At 40.7% G+C, this 13492-nt stretch overlaps 1 protein-coding gene across 1 annotated transcript in view; it reads left to right on the forward strand.

Annotated features, from left to right (window-relative positions):
- LOC104946310 (transient receptor potential cation channel subfamily M member 7-like) overlaps positions 1–13492 on the forward strand; it is a 20478-nt gene that overhangs the window by 4403 nt on the left and 2583 nt on the right. Inside the window, exons 6-14 of the mRNA XM_010772097.1 lie at positions 544–1196; positions 2084–2184; positions 2340–2436; positions 8040–8116; positions 8215–8252; positions 8897–8925; positions 9868–9933; positions 10309–10353; positions 11552–11617. Of these exons, the coding sequence (XP_010770399.1) occupies positions 544–1196; positions 2084–2184; positions 2340–2436; positions 8040–8116; positions 8215–8252; positions 8897–8925; positions 9868–9933; positions 10309–10353; positions 11552–11617 (1172 nt within the window). The remainder of the gene's footprint in view (positions 1–543; positions 1197–2083; positions 2185–2339; positions 2437–8039; positions 8117–8214; positions 8253–8896; positions 8926–9867; positions 9934–10308; positions 10354–11551; positions 11618–13492) is intronic.

Genomic DNA, 13492 nt, shown 5'->3' on the forward strand with positions numbered 1-13492 from the left:
GATCACTACGTGACAAAAGTTTTCAAAACCGTTTCTGGTCTTTGGTATTTCCAGACAAGTGGCTACTGAAATCAATCTTACTAACTGCTGTCTGTGCATCTACTCCGTGCGATTTTGCTTACTTTAACATAATTTTTCATAGTGGGGCTAAGCCATTTCCTGGTATGGGTGTAGCCTACCCCAGCCATACCCTGGCGCTGCCACTGGTGGGATGTATGGGCGGGCCATTCTGCGCATGCGTTAAATATTTTAACGCAATTAATTCAACAAATTAATTACCGCCGTTAACGCGATAATTTTGACAGCATTAGTAAATATGCTTTAATGTTAAAAAAAACGCATTTTCCTCACTCTGTCCGTCTGAGTATACCTGTATCCAGCACTTGTCTGAAACGCTCTGTTTAAGCACCTTATTACGCCACCCTCAATACTAGAAGACAGGTTATTTACTTCAATAGTATAGTATTAACATTTTATTCAACATAAACAATAGTAGGTAGCACAAGCTGAACTGTGGCTAACTGAACCTAATGTCATTTCCAGGGTTGAGACCATGTGTATGCAGCTGAAGGAGGTCGGGAACAAAGTGAACTTCATAAAGCGCTCTTTGCACACTCTGGACTCTCAGATCGGACACCTGCAGGACCTCTCTGCCCTCACTGTGGACACGCTGAAGACCCTCACTGCTCAGAGGGCGTCAGAGGCCAGCAAGGTCCACAACCAGATCACCCGGGAGCTCAGCCTCTCCAAGAACGTCGTCCCCAACATCGGCCCTGTGGCTTCAGACACTGGGCCCCACTCCAAATCATCCATGATGGGCAAACACAGTGTGGGGCTGGACCCCACCATGAACCCAGCGTTGAGTCCAGAGAGGAGGGGGTTGTTTGGGCTTGGGCACTTTGCTGCAGAGGCTGTCTTCCCAGGCAGCTCCTGTGGCTTTGTCCAAAGTGCTGTGGCCATTTCCCCTCCGGAGCTGCGTCTCCGCGGCCACTCTCTCACCCGGAATAAACCGACCCGTCCACAGGAGCCGGGCTTTTCCGACTCTCCCTCCAGCCTGCCCTGTGTGCCCTCCCCGGGGGCCCAGTTTCACCTCAGAAGCACCCCAGCCCAGCCCAGCGGCTCCAGCCACCCAGAACTCGCCCTAGCTAGGCTTTACCAGCCAGACTGCACCACTGTAGAGTTTGGGGCGTTTGTGGGTAAGTACAAGACCGAGGGTGAAACTAGTATTGATGCTGAGATCTCAGAGGAGGGGGAAAGCTGTGTGTGTGTGTATCCGACTGTTGTTGTTGTCTCTAAGACTTCGGGCTCTGCTCGGCCTGCTTGCTTTCCTGCTTGCACTGCGAAGCCAGAAAACACAGAGGGGTTAGAAGGGGGGGAGAGAAAAAGGGAGGCAGGTTTAGGGTACGTGAACGAGGCCTTCTGCGACGACGAGTGCAGATCCGGTTCTCTGAGCACAGACACTGAAGTCCCACCAGCTCCTGAAGCTGAATCATCCCGGGGTCAAACTCAGGGAAACGGCAGCAAGCCAGGTTGTGTGCAGGCCCCTGCTGTGGCACCCAGGAAACCCCACAGACAAAGGAGAAGTGAATGGAATATGTCAGGACGGTCGGCTCCTGCAGCGCCTGGCTGTTCAACGAGAGGTTTGAGTTTTAGCGTGAGATTACGTTCGGGACTGCGTTTGCCGGGTGCTCGGGCCTTTCCATCTCCAGATCTAGATCCAGTCGACTCTCTAGCTGCCTTTTCCTTTCCTCTCTCTGTCCTCCTGTCTGGTTGCTCTCTGGTCCTGGTGTTTCTGAAGTGTTCTTGTCAAGTGACAGCACGAATGATTGGTTGACTTGAGGTTTTCAACTGTAATTTTGATTGATTAAGGTTTTGTTTGGCAGGTGGAGGTGAGGATTCACTTAGGAATCAGATGTTTGAACTGATTATTTTACCGTTTTGGTTATGATGATTCTTTGAATGTTGTGGTGGGATATTGTGACATGAGACAAACATAAATAAAGTATTTTACTCTGGTCATGTTGCAGACAGATATAGCTGTTTGAATGGCCTTACAAAAGCTAAACATATGTGTTGGTTTCAGGACATAAAGACAGTATGGACCTCCAGCTCTCGACTCCCAAAGAGAGATCCAGCTCACGGCAGAGCCCGGTGTCAGAGAGCCGACTGCAGCTGAGTGCATGTGTGAGTAACAGTAGCATCGTCTTAATAAATGTAGTTCCCAGAAGCTTATTTAGCCTAACATGAATGTATTTGTGAACCATATTGTTTATGGCAGCCATACTTTGTTACAGTGTTTCAGAATAAGGTTTATTTTCTCACTCCTTTATGTGTCTCAGGCTCTGCCTTCAGGTCCTGCTCACATCCGATCAGTCAACTCCTACGCCGGCTTCACAGAGTTCGACAGAGAACCAGCTTCCCTCCATCTTGAATCCTGTAAGATCACACAACAAATACAAACAATAATATGAAAATGTTTTTTTATTATACAGATATTAATAATTAGATCAGATTCAACTTTTTTGCAATAGCACATACATAGTAGGGATGGGAATGATTAATCGACTATTCGAATATTCAAAATTATTCAGGTATGAGAATATGAGTTATGAATAGGGATGGGTATCGTTAGGATTTCATCGGTACCGGTACTGCTTATCGGTATTTTTCGATACTCTTATCGATACTTTTCAATAATTTGGTGATAATAAACTAAAAAAAGACAAGGCGATGTGCCTGCAAGACTGCACCCAACAAAACATATTACACGTGCGCAGCAGCTAACCTGCCTGCGAGCCTTCGCTCAGGTCACATTCACGGCGCGGCAGTATCGCTAGCACCATTTAAGATTCAATGAGTGTCTCGTTTGCAAATGCTTCATTAAGTTGCTTGTGTTACCCCCTTTACAAGCAACTAATTGATTACATAGATTGCACCTTGCACTATCGCCACTACATTTTTCCAGACCTTCGATCGCTTCGCTCTGTCCGCCATGCCCGCGGGAGTCTCACAACAATAATAAGAGCGCTGTTGAGAGAGATGAGGAGTGGCATTTACAGTGGCCAATCAGAGGGGTCTCAAACCGGATACATCACACGGGATGAGGGTTCCCAACCAACCAGAATGGTTTAAAGTTAAACTAAGGAAGTAGACGTAACAGATATACCGATAGCAGCACCGTTTGTCCAGCGGCTTAACGGTATACCGATACCGTCCAATCAGGTACCGGTATTGACTTAGTACCGGTTCTCGGTACCCATCCCTAGTGATGATACTAATACCTATAGAATCTATGGAATCTCAGCTTTCATCTGATATATTGTATGTGCAGTTACGATAAGTAATAAGGGTATTTTTACCCTGAGATCTGTGCTAAGTGCGTTAGCATTCTTTCGCTCAGGGCTCATTTAGACGCTTCTTGTGAGACTTGTGCTTTGTTTCGGTAAAAATGGTTCGTATCTTCATTTAGCTGAGTTTCTTACCGTTAAGGGAGAATTAATAGGTTTTTAAATAAAATTCCCTTAGACACAGTTTCATGAAAAAACACCCCGCAGCAGTACAGGGGGCTCTCGGGCCTAACAGGTTAATGGATGGAGTCAAATCGGAACCTCCAAGTTTTGTTCCCGAAATAATAATCAAGATCACATTCACAATAAAAGCAAAAATGTGTTTTTTCCTCAACAGTCATGAGGGTTTCATGACGTATGTTGACACAAATACTCTCTTTCTCTCTTTACCCTGCTAGCAATATGTGTTTGAAGATGGCCTGTTTCTACAATGTAATTATGACAAGGCATTTTGAAGAATAATCAGCAGATTGCACTAAAATAAGCTTTGGATTTTCATGCTCCCCAGAGGATGATCACTTAGATCTGATCTGTAACTCATGACCCTGTAAACTGTACGTTAAAAACCCTGTCTACTTCAAATTATTCTATACAGTACACATGTGTTAATGCCTGGATGATGTGCACACTGTGACCAGTATGTTCAGTATCTAATATCAGTTTTTAGTTTTTACTGTAGATAATTTCTAATGCCTTTTTAGTAAATATATTTATTTTTGCTTGTTTCATCCAGATGCCAATGTATTAGGTGCACCTAAATCTAATGCAGTAAAAGACAAAAGTCCTGTTAAATAAATCCACCTTTGTGAGTGTTATACAGTAATAGACACTTTTTGGTGATTTGGATGCGTAACACTGATGTTGTTTATTTACCTTAGTATAACCTTATTGTTTATCATTAGAAATCTCCATTGCACTTTTACACATGTAGAGTTACACAGGGCCACACAAGAGCACTGACTCAGTGTCTTTATCTCTTTATAGTCACACAGAACACGGACACTCCCTGGTGTGATGCAAGCGGAGCTTCCCGCTCTGATGAAACCGTGCATCAAAGAAGAATGAAACATATTTTTTTCGCAGTAGCATCCGTTTACGTCATTCTTTTGGCACTATACTATCACGGTAGGTATATAAAAAAATACCTCCTGATGGTTTATTTAAGATATTAATTTCTTATTGTTAAAACTAATGAAGAGAATTACTATTATTATTATGATTATTATCTCTTTTAAAACTAATTAATTTAATGGTGAAAATACAATAACAAATTAATAATAATAGTGTATACATATTTATTATTATTATTATGATATGTTGTTATATATTTTTAAAACTCATGATAATGGTAATAATAATAATATAATAAATAACAAAGTTATAATTGTTGTTTTTTGTTATATCATTAATATTATCATTACTACTACTAATACAAATAAAGATAATAGTAATAATTATTATCATTATTAATAGTGGAAGTAGTACAAGTAATAATAATAATAATAGTATTATTATTAATAATAATGATGATTATAATAATGAAATAGAAGTTGTAATTATAATATTAGCACTATTTGGTTTTTATTTCATTGTTTAAGAAGTGCTTAATTTATTTGTTAGAAAATGCGAATATTATATTTCACTCATACAGATATATATTTAATAGTAGAAGTCAAAAGGTTATAAATAGAAAGAGATGTTGATTTAGTTAGAAAGTCAGTATCACATGCATCAAACCAACGTTTTGATTTTGGATATTTAATAGAGAACCGCAGTGACGCGTCGTAAAACCCGGAAGTAAACTTCTTCCGGTTCCTTCGTGAAAAACCAATGCAAGTTCTCCATAGGTTTTTGGAAAATAGCTCGAAATAAGGTCAAGAGAGGGATCACGTTTTGTTCAGCCGGATAATCTCCACATGTCAACCCTACTTTTATAATTTTTGAATCATAAATCTAGTCGCCAAAAGCGAAATGCTAACGTTATGCTATAAACGAACTACAAGCCAGTACAGCAGCAGGGTCGCACGACTTCAACGTCACGCCAACTTAAGATCGTTTCAACTGACTTGCACTGAAACTGCACTTTGAACACTTTAAATATATTAACATTTTAAACTGTATACCCCGGTTATCTAGGCCCTTTTTGTTTTGTTTAATGTATACCACGTTTATCTAGGCCCTTTTTGTTTTGTTTTATGTATACATGTCACACTGTGGGAAACGATATTTAGATATTTCTGGATGTATAACACATGGAGAATTTTTGACAATAAAGCTGAATTTGACTTTCGCGTGCTTGCATATTTTAACAAAGCTTTTCATTTTAGCCACACTGAATTTAACTAGAAATCATGAATGTGTCAATTACCAGTCTGATATCGTTTTACAAAGATGACAAGAAGAGTGTAGATAGAGGAGAGAACCACTACAAGTCAGGACACGTAACAGTGCAGCCTAGATGAAGGTGTGCTTACCGGTGTTGTCAGGGCTAGCATGAGGGACAAGGTTTATAGTGTCGGTGAGTAGTGATAGCAAGAGTACCGTTAACCTAGAGTTAATTTATTCACATTAATTCCCATCAACAAATCAATTGTATGTGTCACATGAAATCTTTATTAGGCAAGGCAAGTGTGGCGGACTGAAGCTGATCCGACATGAACTTGGTTGTTCTGAATACATCCTCGAAAATAATGAGATGTACTACAAATGTCTCGTCCATGATTGCACTGTTTACGGGTCCGGGCGCCGACGTGACGACGAACGACGACGCCTCCTGGTATTTCAATTGTTAGGGTTCTCCCGGTTCTACCGTGAAGAAAGTTTTTATGGGGTGTGCCGGTAAACTTTAGTCGTCTCCCTACAAGAGATATTTCCGGACCGTAGCCTAGTGTACATACGCAACGTATGTCGCACAGGTTCTGCGCTCGCAAAACGAACGAACAGCCGTCGAAAGTTTTGCTCCGTGCCTCACGTTGGGTCGTAAGTAGACGTTGCCCAAGTTGTGACGCTTCTAGCGTTGAGATCTGGTGAGTAGGTCTACTTTCACGCCGCGTTCATCCTTGGACCTCACTCAAATTATTTTTTGTCTGTTCACCGAGTCCTACATTGTTACCGCGCGAGAGCGCGTTCAAGTCCCTTTCTTCACGGGTGCCGTTAATATATTGTACGGGTACGAGTATTCGAGTTGAACCACGACCACCTGACACACGTAAGTTCCGGCCGACGTCGTCTCAAAAAACTCTAGTGATGTTTACGAGATGTTCAAAAAGAAGGTACCCAGTCACCCACGTGCCAGACAAGTGCTTTTTGTTTGTCGCTGTGAGCGGCGGTTGGCGTGTCACGGCAATCGGTGGGTGAGTGGCGTCACTGGACAGTAGAGGAGCGAGCCCGGTACGGTTGGGGATGAGCGTTGAGACCGGTCAGTTCTGTGAGAGGGTCGTGGATGACCGAAGGGGGACGGCACTGTAGTAGCGGGACAGTTTATGTGGTGGCCTCCTTCTGCNTTCCCAACCAACCAGAATGGTTTAAAGTTAAACTAAGGAAGTAGACGTAACAGATATACCGATAGCAGCACCGTTTGTCCAGCGGCTTAACGATACCGTCCAATCAGGTACCGGTATTGACTTAGTACCGGTTCTCGGTACCCATCCCTAGTTATGAATATTTGTATTATTATTTTTATTTTTATTTATTTTTGGCAGGTGTGCCTAAATTGATTACATATTATCAAATGGAATAATTCAATGTATACGACAGTGCCATAGCTAAATGTGTTAGGTCTAAAGGTGTGTTTTGCTCCGCTCACCGGTCCCTCACAGCGGGCAGAGCTGCAGGTGCTGATCTCTCTCTCGCGCGTCCGGTTATACTTCACTCACGTTTATGTCCAAATCCATCAGATCTAGCTAGTTCTAATGATATGGCTGCTGCCCCTCCCTACACGCAGATCACGCAGACTCAAACCTCATCTTATGCCCAAATTCCAGCTGAGAGGGTCTTCTCTACAGCTGGCCTGATTGTGAATCACCTCCGCACCCGCCTCTCCCCTGAGCATGTAGACATGCTCATATTCTTAAAGAAGAATGAGTATTGAATAGCTGCATTCTGTGCATAGCCCTGTTATAGGTTGTTGATCTCTGTTGTAAGGGTTACATTACCCTAACCCGTTATGTTGTTCGTGTATGATCCCTCTTTCATTTAAAAACCAAGTTATGTTTTAAGCATGAAAGCTGTAGGCCTATAGCTGTCAACTGTTCAAACTGTGGTCACCAGTTCAATCAATTTGACAAATATGACTTGGTTTCTATACTTATTTGAACATGTATTTATGAACATTTATTTTTTTATATGGGATATGTACATTTCGGTTAATCGGTTAACCGTTTTTTTGGGGGTCGAATATTCGAATATACATTTGCTTTCAAATTCCCATCCCTAATACATAGTACATTGTAGTCTGCATCCAAACAGAAAGCACAAAGAGTCGATAAAGGTTGCGGTATCTGCATGTTGTTAGTATAAATATATATATTTACTGATATGGTGCAAGGGTTTAAGGCATATATGAGTTAAATTTAAAACACAGTTATAATAAATATTTGCACAAAGCCTTGTATGTCCCTGAGTCTGAGGCGCTGTATGTGGAAGCCCCACATGAGTATGTTTTTATTGTTTATGATTGTTTATTTCCTGTAGCTCTGACAAAGAGGGAAAGGAGCCGGTCGTCAGCTGAAGACATCCTCGCCCACGAGGACCCCCGGTCTGCATGCCTGGTAAGACAAGACTGTGTGTACTTTCCGGAGTACAAAGATAAAAACGACTTTAATGCTGCTTTCTGTCTTTGTTTAACCACTTCTTATTTCTCCACCAGGAGAGAGTTCAGGGCAAGTCAGCCCAAGCCAGCAGCCTGTAAGTGTCCTTCCACTGATTTCATTCAAGATGTCTACGTTTACACGCACACACACACACACACACACACACACACACACACACACACACACACACACACACACACACACACACACACACACACACCATTTCCTAAGTTAAACATCAAATAAAACTGTATGAATAATTAATAGTTAGGATATCTTGTACCAGAAATTTCTCAAAATTCACAATATTAAAATAAAAACACAAAGGTCCTATGACTAATACCGAAACCAAGCATAATAGTGAAAAATAAAAACAGTTAATTGAGTAAACAAAAATGTATATAAAGTGAATTACATCTACAAGTGATACTAGCACAAATAACAATAAAACAATAAAACTCAGATAAATGTCACTTTTGTAACATTCTTTTGGCAACATATTTAAAAGTGCTTTAATGTCAAATTGCAGATATAAGTAATAGTGCACATGATAATTGAACATGTCTGTTGAAGTCAGATTATTTTATTTCTGATTTAATTTGCACTGATGCATATTTGTTAGAATGTATTTGAAGCCAGCCCTCAATGCACTATTCTCTTACTGTGTGTTAATGCAGAACACAAGCTCACATGTTTTTGCTAAACTAATGTTGTTTTGTTTCTTTTGTTCTCCGTCAGACGAGCCCCTGGGGAAGAATCACCAAACGGTGAGTTAGTTCGGTCGGACTCGTTCTGCTGATCCAGCAGCATCTCCACAGACGCTGTTATCAAAGTGACCTTTGACCTTTCCTCTAGTGGCTGCCTCACTGCCATTTATAATGATCTAATGAAGGGTAGTGTGGCTTTATTATGATTTGCCTTTAGCAACAAAATGGAAAAGGTGCCATGTTTCATCCAGAATATGATATCCTTTTAGAAGCTTCATTCCATATAAGAAAAGTTAATACAATCTGGGGATTTGTTTTATATGCAAATCACTATACTTGCTTATATTGCATTGAATATGGACTGTTTTCGAAGTATTTTGGAACTTTTGCTGAACAATACATTTATGTTAACTCGTGTTTTTGGATTTCAGCATCACTGTCCTCTTCATTTATTTCATTTAATCGTTTATTTGAACAGGGACAATGCACATTAATGAACACTTAAAGGTGGGATAGGTCATTCACTTCAGAAACACTTTTTGTTATATTCCATGGAATGCTCTTAACATCCCGATAGCAATGAATATCTGAAGTGCTTTGACAATAAATCCAAAAAAAATGTCATCAGTGGAAGCCGTAGTGCTGTAAAAAGCACGACCAATCATCTGAGCTGGCCCGGCTAAAATAACTGGATGGCCTACCTGCCTTTCAGCCTTCTATCTCGTGCACAAACTTATCTCGTGCCCTCGTTGGTCATGTGCGCGTTCGTGTGTGTTGGAGGAGGGGCTCTGTAAGAAAGTCTGAAGGAAGAGGCCGATTTTTTTCGGCTGCGTATTTTCAAATTCTAGCGCACTCGAGCTGGTTTCTCCGTTCTTACCTACCCTACCTTTAAGACAAATAATGCTTCAAGTGTAAATATGCCGGATTTTAGCTTTGAGCTAATTTCCATCCGCAGTCCCTCACATACAACATATAATAACATGACATCTTCTTCTCCTTCAGCGGTGACACCAGCTTCAGTTTCTCTCTACACGCCCCGACACAGCCACCTGGGAGCCAGGAAGGACTGTGAGTCACACACTGACCGAGCACACATCACAACACACTCAGAGCCATACATCTGCATACAATCATTTGACACAAAGACCAATAGAATGATAAAAAAAGGATATTAAAAATAAAGAGTTTATGGTCTATTTCTTCTCGAGTATTGTCCTTGATCTTGTTCTTATTTATGAGAAGAAAAACAATGTCCAAGAACTTTAAGAACATTTAAATGCAAGTACAATTGTGAAATGGAGACATCTGCTGGTGAACGCTAGAACAGCTCAGGGTGTTGTTGCTGAATAGATGTGCTCGGATTCTTTTTTCACCGTCATGTTCATTAAATGTCATCAACTAATTATTTAAAGAGATTAACAGTTCTCCTATTTTTCTCCATAGCTATTGGCTCTCCATTCAAGCCCATAGAAAGCTTCATGTACTCAGGTGAGAAATGGGGAATATGGTGTTTCATTGTGTTTTCTTGTATTGTTTTAGTTTGCTAAATCAATGATGCTACATATCTAGTTATGCTTTTTTTTTTTTTAAACCACATTAAACGTGAGTGTTGTCTGTGGTAGAGAGGCTAAGAGCAAACAATAATCACACCAAATGTTGTCACCTCTGTTGATTCCTCTCCTGTGTTTGTCTTAACCTGTTTGCATATTAATGATAATAAAGCTTTATTTATATACAGGGTTTTAAAAAGTCTTACATTTGATCGTATTTGGTTGGAAAATATCGAATGTAGTGCTTGGTTGAAACTCGTGGAGGGGAACGTGTTTGAAGCTCGCTGCACCTTTTACAAACAAAATGAGCGTTTGTTTAGCTAATGCGGCGTTAGCTAGTGCAGCTACTCCCGCAACAATACCGGGGGACCTCCGGGCGACGTTTGAGTCTACGTCAACGCTAAAAGCGGAGGTGCTGGTGATGGGGGTAGTGGTGGTCTAATGGATAGTGAGGTGGGCTGAAGATCGGAAGGTTGTGAGTTCAAATCCCGCCTGGAACACCACCACTTAGCCCTTAGTTTCTCCAGGGAGAAGTCGCTGTAATCGGTAATCCTGTGGACGCTAAATACCGTAGCTAAACACCAATCCTCCAACAGCATGAAGACAGCAGAGCGCTGACTACTGTTACTGTTGCTGCATCGTTCTTATGTTGAACATGAATACATTTACTTTGTAAGTAATTATGGGACGTATTTGTTCTTTCATAGCAATTTTCCTTCATACTTTCTTACCGTGAAATAGGTCTTAAATTCGAAGTGGTCTTAAAAAGGTCTTAAAAAGTCTTTTGAGTTGGTGAAACCTGCAGGACTCTGGATACAGCACTTTTCATATAACACATGCAGCTCAAAGTGCTTTTACAAAATGACACATCACAAGTTAAAAACAAACAATAAGAAATTCCCCTCAGATTATTTGTCACAAAATGTAAAAGGTACAAGCAGCCAAATATAACATGTTATCAGGTTAATAGACACAAGGAGGTAACATGTATGATATTAAAAAATAAATAAATAATGGTTTCTCTCTGACAGGTAAGACACAAGACAACTGAGTCGATGCAACAATATAACATATTATATAAAACAAAGTGAACATATAAACAATATTAACGTGTGCACATACTCTTCCTCCTGCAGCTGTGGAGCGCAACAACCTGATGAGGCTGTCTCAGAGCATCCCCTTCACCCCGGTGCCCCCTAGAGGTGAGTCTGGGTCACAGCACATGTTTCACAGACATGTCGGCTCAGGTGAAAACACCGCAGACAGTTTATACAGAGACGGCAGGCGGTTGGAGAATGAGGAAGTTTGGAGGCAGACATTGTTTCCTCTCTCCACACCTGCTGCATTCTGTTTTCACTGCCAAACCCAAACTGTGGGAGAGCAGGTTCTGTCTTTTGTGTGTTGTTGTTTTTCTTTAAATTATTATTTTGGCTTCACTATTCAGATGTTTCTCCCTGCTGTTGAGGAAATACTGATTTTTAAGTTTGCGATGTTACAGTTTCAAGTGGCAGTCGAGCAGTTGCTGTGAATATATCGGAGTGTAAATACACGCAACACTTGCTAGATATTTCATCATGGTGCAATCAGGAGGTGGTTGCTCAGTATTTACTATTCACCCATAAATAGGTTGCAAGAAACACATGGATTACAGTTTGTTTTAGAGATGGGCCTAACACAATGTCGCGAGTTATTAGTATATTTTAAAGTCTCATCTTATAACAGTATTTAACAATATTTGAAATATAAAGCCTTCTCTAATGGGATGTAATGTAAACAAGTTACCTGTACTACTACCACAGTGTACAGCTTGTTGCAGCTCTAAGCTCAATATTTAGCAATTACAGAAAACAGTGACGTTGGGGAAAAACCAACTTGGATGGCCATCAGATATTCAAGTTGTAAAATGTTAGTTTAAGGTCTTTTTACGCTGGTTTATAGCAATTGTAAAAATCCTTACATGAAACCTAATAAAACATTAAGATCCAAAGACAAACTTGTTGTTAAAAATGTTTTATTGTTTAGATTTCCTGGCTCTTTGAACCAATTGGCTAGTTTAATAAACATGTCTTATTACATTCATTGTAATATGGTGATCAAATGTAGCCAGCTAAACCGAAATCAATCTCATCAATGGAATCGTTAAAACAGACAAAAAGTGATTCTGGTCTAAACTCATTTCTTACTAAATATGAAGTTATTGCTAAAAATCCTAATCAATATGTCTCGTGCACACCAGGATGTGCTGGTACTTATTTAGTTTTGACTGTTTAGGTCAGTGCAGATAATTATGGAGCCCCCTAGGGGACATGGAGAAGAAGAAAAAAATTATTTGAACAAAAAATAAAATAAATATGTTTTGCGAGATCTCGCAAAACTTTTCATTTAGCTCAATGTACTTCCTGGTCAGTTCGGCTGCTACGGCAACACAGAAACCACAACAATGGAGCGGTTCATCGATTTTACTTTGAGCTTGGCCTTAAATATAAAGATATAACATCAGTGCTTGGCAATAGGCACAGGTTTCACATGTGAAAGACAGTGAAAGACACCTCAAGAGAACACTCAGAGCGAGGGGACATGATGTCCCCTCGCTCTGAGTGTTCTCTTGAGGTGTCTTTCACTGTCTTTCACATGTGAAACCTGTGCCTATTGCCAAGCACTGATGTTATATCTTTATATNTGCTTGGCAATAGGCACGGGTTTCACATGTGAAAGACAGTGAAAGACACCTCAAGAGAACACTCAGAGCGAGGGGACATGCACGTCCCTCTGAGCTGAGTTATTGACAGATTTGAATTTCGCGGATCAATAAAAAATACAAACAACATGACTTTACAATCATAGCAAGGTAAACAACGAGCTACAGAGTCGTTTCTATCAGAACAGTTCGATACGCGCCGTCATCCGAGCTACACATCAAGAATTGATCACAATCTGCAGCTGGAGGAGGGAGAGGAGTGCTTAGGACCGTCTGCAAACTGCAACGGGGTTTTGAGAGATCCCGCAAAGGTTTTTTTTTTTTTTTTTGTTCAAACATTTATTTTTTCTTCTCCATGACCCCTACGGGGCTCCGTAGA

This window comes from Notothenia coriiceps, unplaced genomic scaffold (genome assembly GCF_000735185.1).
Source record: "Notothenia coriiceps isolate Sejong01 unplaced genomic scaffold, NC01 NC01_scaffold00010967, whole genome shotgun sequence".
Taxonomy (NCBI): domain Eukaryota; kingdom Metazoa; phylum Chordata; class Actinopteri; order Perciformes; family Nototheniidae; genus Notothenia; species Notothenia coriiceps.